The sequence below is a fragment of the Poecilia formosa genome, unplaced genomic scaffold (assembly GCF_000485575.1).
Source record: "Poecilia formosa unplaced genomic scaffold, Poecilia_formosa-5.1.2 Scaffold177, whole genome shotgun sequence".
NCBI classification, from domain to species: domain Eukaryota; kingdom Metazoa; phylum Chordata; class Actinopteri; order Cyprinodontiformes; family Poeciliidae; genus Poecilia; species Poecilia formosa.
Window position 1 is genome coordinate 125,748 of NW_006800116.1, and position 6,000 is coordinate 131,747.

Sequence of the window (6,000 nt, forward strand, 5' to 3'; positions counted from 1 at the left end):
ATTCCACTGGCAGATTATTTCACTTAAAACATTTTCCTATGTTTTCTCATATTTGCACCAGACACTAAACCAAAAATACTTGGTAAGATTTTGTTTTTGGAGTGCACTGCTGCTAACAGATCAAGGCTTCTTCTTTATATTTGATTCATTCTCGATTCACGATGCCATGTTGACACTGCAACTGTTGTGTGAGTGGTTCCTCATAAATTAGCAAATGTGCATATGGACCAAATGCTTCAACACCAGAGGAGAGAAAACTGCTGAAGGTTGGGTTTGTTATAAAATGTTCCACATTGGCAACAAATAGATCACTGAAAGCAGATCTGTTATCTTACATTTACACAGCTATGTTGCTTTCAGCCTGAAAAGAAGCTCCTGTTTTTGTTTGTATTACACAACAGTGCCTTTCTGCGCAGCTATGGAGAAGCATTACCTCATATTGTCCTGCTTTCAGTAATATTTAGATGCTGTAAACTCCAGATGTATCTGTATCAAGGGCACAAGTAAATACAATACGAATACCAACATTTGGAAGAGACCTAAAGCTAAACCAGAACCAGGAAGCTCAGTCATCTGGTTCAACCAGCAGGGGCAACCTGTTGTATCATACACAAAGAAGTAGAGTTTTTATATGCTGCTTTAACTTGACACATTACAAACAAACCTCAGTGTGTTTTACTGGGATTCTATGTGACAAATCAACACTAAGTAGTGCAATGTAGAAGGAAAATAATATAAGTCTCTCCTCAAAATGTGGCTCTTTGTATTGAATACTCCAGGTTGTACCACCAAGCGCTTTGGGGTTTCAGCAACTTTGCATATCTTCAGCTTGAATTGGATGGAGAACATCTGTAAACATGAATGTTAGAAGTATTGACAGAGATTTTCAACTGAACTTTGGTCTGGACTTTGACTGAGCCATTTTAACACATGAATATCAGGGTGTCTACGCATCCTTATAAAGTCTTAAATTCAGCTATCTAAATGTAAGGTCTTAAAATGTCTTATTTTCTTTTTAAAAAGTAAGTTTGTGTTAATTTTATCTTGACAGGGCTATTTCATCTCGTCAATTCTATGTTGTTTTTTTTAGTGAGACTTTTCTGTCAGGCGAAAGGGTGAGTCGGACTCAGATGTCTTCATGGCATTCTGTGACTTGAGGCAGTTTGGGCTAGCTGCTAATATACCTAACTAGCTCATTTTTTGCATCTATCGTGGGTGGATGCAAATTTATTGCCTGTTGGCTGGACTAAGTTTGTACATTTCTGTGGAGACATAGGTCTTAAATTTAATTCATAATGCTCTCAAAAAGGTCTTAAATTTGAGTTGGTAAAATCTGCAGACAGGTGGTCGTAACTTGCTGAAGAAACTCTGTTGAGTTCTTTTTTTTTTTTTTTTTGATGAATCGTTGCATGCTTCCACAGAGCCAGTGTGGAAGGTCCAAAGAGTCACTTGCAGCTCTGGAGCCTCAGGTTGCAGACACCTGAGCAAGAGGAACCAAAAGCCTCTCCTCTGTTCTGTCCTGCAGGAGGAGGTCTAGCAGAGATCACACTGACCTTCGACAACAGCAGTGTGATGTATGGCTTCTGCAGCCTGAAGGAGCCCACTGCTGCTCTGCCACGATACATCCTCATCAACTGGGTGAGTCGTTGTTTGAGGGGCAGACAGGAGGGGAGGGGAAGTGAGGCAGACTGTCCTTCGGTGTGTTGAATGAAGGATGTCCAGGTCAGAAGGATTTGCAGAGCATTTAGTAGCTTATCTTTCAGGGATTGATCTAAACATAGTTCAGTGCACAGCTGCTGCAGATCTGATGGATCGATTCATCAAGGTGTTGTCATGGTTTCACAGTAATCTAGATTTAAATATCGTTACTTGATGTTAAATACATAGAAAACAAAAAGTTAAGAGCGTCCAAACAAGAATCAATAAAACACACTTTGTTTAGATTTTTCTTGGAAATCACTATATTTAAATGTCTGGAGATGGAAACAGACAGTTCGATTGTGACAGATAAAAAAAACCACTACACTACTTTCTTGAGTTTGTCAGTTTTATCTTTTGACCTCGTCACTCCAGTTCAAGAATTCATCTCTAAACTAAACAAGATCGAGGCAGCTCTTTTACAAGCCTGAAAACTTTAATATTAGTGAATATATCACTAATTACTTCACAGGTTATTGATTCTGATTGTGCTAATCACTGGTGCAGATAAATATAGCTTAATGAGTTTTAAGTTGCACTGCATTGATGAAGAGAAGTTCTACAATTATACACCATTTATTATACTAGATAAATTTTCATCCTTTGGATTTGTTTGTAAATTTATTGAATAAAGTGAAAAAATAAACATCCAGTAAGGATACTGTTCTATCCAGAGTAGAGAAAATGTAACACTAGTGAAAGTGTGTCTTTTATTGATGTTGGTGTTTTAATTAGCCAAATAACAACTTTTTGATAATTAGGCCAAATTGAGATATGACCTAAAACAACCTCAAACGTAAGACCTCAAATGTAAGACAATACAAATGAAAGCGCCTAAAAAAACCTATATGTTATTGTAAGACAATAACATATAGGTGACAAAAGAAAGAAAACACGAATAATTTGTGAAGTTGAGCTCATTCATTCTCAGTGAAAGTCTCAGAAAAGCCTGTTAAGAGCATTTGAACGCAGACGGACTCCTGAGAGCTTCAAGATGAATGTTTAACTTTGTGGACCTGACAGCAGCGGGGGCTCACTGAGCAAGTACATAATGACAGAGTGCAGAATGATGAAGAAAGAAAGAAAGCAAGCTTATGTTTAATTACTGCCTGTTTTTTTTTTTTTTGGTTTGTTCCCAGGACCCAATCTGCAGAGGTGAGCGGAAAAAAATTTCACCCAGAGATCCTTTCATTAATGTAGCAAATAGTGATTGAAAGAGTCAGACAGGAAGACATTTGGTGGTTAATTGAGCCTGGGATTGCAGTCATTGGTGTTTTCATCATCAAACAACAGAAACAGCCACAAGAGCAACAGACGGAGTTCAAATGAACCAAGCCAGTCTGAACTGGGCCAGAAGGGGGAATTAAAGTTCATAAATTAAACTTTCCAGCTGTATTTTTGTCTGATCCTGGCACAAAAACATGAAATTTAGATAAATTGTTATGAATGTAAATGAGATGAGCCTCTTTTTTTCCATGTAATTGGTGCTCACTGCGTTTTCTTTGTCCTGGTATGAATGAGTTGTGATTAGTAAAGTATATAATAAAAAGATTATATACTTTAAAAAAAAAACAGTTTTTATTATAAAGTTATAATAAAAACTGTTTCAGTAACTGAGCCGCACACAGATGAACAAACGTAGCAAGCGACAGCAAAGCAAGGCTCAAGCTGCTGTCGAATGCGGTCACTAAAAAGGAAAATTAATGAGTAATTCTGAAAAAAACAACATTCAAATTAAAATATTCAGTGCAGCTGGGGTTTAACTTTTTTTTATCTTGGTTCGTTGGCCAGTGTCATCTTTATTAAGCAAAACTGCAGTTTCTTTAAATAATTGCAGCTATAAAAATCCTTGGAAACTGTCACCTTTGACCTCTGGTATATTTTTTGAAGTACAAGATATGCTGATGCAGTGTCAGTCACTCGTGAAATTACAATTTTCTGTACTTAGGTTGAAGGCAAACGTAATTCCATTGTTTCTCAAAGACTCTCGTCCAAAAGGTTTCTTTAGTTCAGCTAAGTCAAGAATTTGTATCCAAGAAAAAAGAGAAGTCCAGTTTTACTGAAGCTCTTTGGAAAGTACAAGATAATAAATTACAGATCATATTTTAGGTCCAGAGTCAGATTTGGTGTAATAAAGTTTCCCAGTTGGGTTTTCCTTTTGGGCACACAGAGAAAACTTTATAGTCGTCCTACATCCATGCATTCCTCAGGAAAATAGCTGATATACATCAACTTTTATTCCCCAAGTGGTCTTTTTTTATTGGATAGTCAGCCTGAACTTAAAACTTTCAATTATCAGCCACCAGTGTTAATATTAGTCTGAGTTTCTGGGAAAGTCTGGCCAGTGTATTTGAGAACAGCTCCCATCTGTTTTCTTCCTCTTTCTGACACTCATTTTAAAGAATTTGATGTCTAAATTTGAGTTCATGCCACATAACTTGATTGTTAACAAGTTTTGCTAGCAAGCAAACAGGTGTACCAAATAAAGTGGGCAAACAAAATGGAGACTTTGTTTTTAACACTTTCTTTAAGGTTGCCAATGAATGGAAGCACTTGCTGCTGTTTGATGTTTTATTTTATTATAATTATTTCATTTGTCCCACAGATGTTTGTGATTGAGAAAAGACACATTTTGCTAAACACAAGTTTCTAACATTGTTTAATCTCCATGTGTACATCTTCATTTCGCCTCCCAGCTGTGGGACTCACTTTTTTTATGCTCCCAAACATGCAGAAAACTTTACTTTAGTTCACTATATGTGGTGCTGAATTTGTATTTTAAAACTAGAAGTGAAGCCTTTCTGCAGCCTGTTATGTGACCTACATAAAACACTGAAAACATAAAATGTTTTTGACATTTGTTGACACCAGAAAATTCTGCTACACACAGTTCAAATTTTACCATGGACACCCAGTATCAGCAGGGATTAGGTGCAATTCTTTAAGAAATTTTGTAGGTTGATGTCTTTATTATATCAACCTTTTTTTTAAGGTTTTGTTGGCTCTAGTGGCCTTTATTTGAAAGTAGTTTGACAGGAAAGAGGGTTACGAGAAATGGGGAAGACATGCGGCAAATGTCACCAGGCCGGGAATCAAACCTGTGACCACCGGCATGAGGATTAAGGCCTTAATACATGGGTTGTGCTTTGCCCCTGTGCCACCACAGCAACCCATTATATCAACTTTTTATCAAAATCTTCATTTAATCTAAAATATATTTATAAATATGTTGATAAATTGAGATCCAAAATGTGTCTTGTACAGTTTGATATCTCTAGACAACTTCTGTCCTTAGTTTTGTTTGATGAATTGACAACCTGTTTGTTTTGGAGAGGAACCAGTATCTGCACTAAGGTCAGTAAGTATCTACTCTAAGTACCAAAAGCAAGGATTGGGGTGTCACTCAATCCTTGCTTTTGGTCTCAATGTTTAAAGCTAATCAATGTTTTTTTTCTCTCTCTCTCTATGGCAGGTGGGAGAAGATGTTCCAGATGCCAGGAAGTGTGCTTGTGCCAGCCACGTTGCCACCATTGCAGATTTCTTCCAGGTGAGAACCGCAAACTTACATGAGCAACATAACCCATAAGAATATATAAAGTCATATTCATCTTCCACTAGTGTAACCACTTTAAACATGCAGCCTGAGTGGAAAAGTACAACTTTATGGACAAGTATCTACTTCAGGACATTTCTTACCATTTTTAAAGAACCAGCATTTTCTTTCTAGGATTTTAAATAAAGGAAAACAGATCTAAAAACATATTATCAAAACTTTTAGTGTCATTGTTTGTGATAATTCATTGCAAATATTTCAGGAAGAAATTTTTAAATAGTTAAAAAGCTGCAACATTAATTGGATTCTCATCATTTTTAGCCGTAGTTCAACTATCCACCTTATTCCTGGGAAGCTTACTGGGGAAACAATAATGGGGCTTACTTCCGGCGCCCACCGGAAGTAACTGTATTCCACTGTAATTTGTAGGGTTTTTTGCTAATCTACATTCATGATAGAAGTTACATCTCTCTCTTCGGTTATAATACAATATTTAGTGAAACTTGTTCAAGGATACACCGTCTGCTATCAGAGAGCTGCTCAGTATAGAATATCGTAATTGTGAGTGTATTCACAGGGAGCGACAGGAACACGACGTGATTTAGGAGAGTTGCTAGCAGCTCGTTTCTCTGAAGAACTGACAATAATAAAGACGAGAAAAGCAGAGAAGCTGGTCAGAGTTCTGAACTGCCGATCTGCGCCGACAGTGTAAAACACCACTAGATGAAGAACAGATGTGACGTATGTCA

At 37.0% G+C, this 6,000-nt stretch overlaps 1 protein-coding gene across 5 annotated transcripts in view; it reads left to right on the forward strand.

Moving 5' to 3' along the window:
• dbn1 (drebrin 1) overlaps positions 1 to 6,000 on the forward strand; it is a 126,830-nt gene that overhangs the window by 86,361 nt on the left and 34,469 nt on the right. For all 5 annotated transcript variants that reach the window (XM_016678245.1, XM_016678244.1, XM_016678246.1 and 2 more), the window contains exons 3-4: positions 1,526 to 1,638; positions 5,171 to 5,245. In XM_016678245.1, coding sequence (XP_016533731.1) covers positions 1,526 to 1,638; positions 5,171 to 5,245 — 188 coding nt within the window. The remainder of the gene's footprint in view (positions 1 to 1,525; positions 1,639 to 5,170; positions 5,246 to 6,000) is intronic.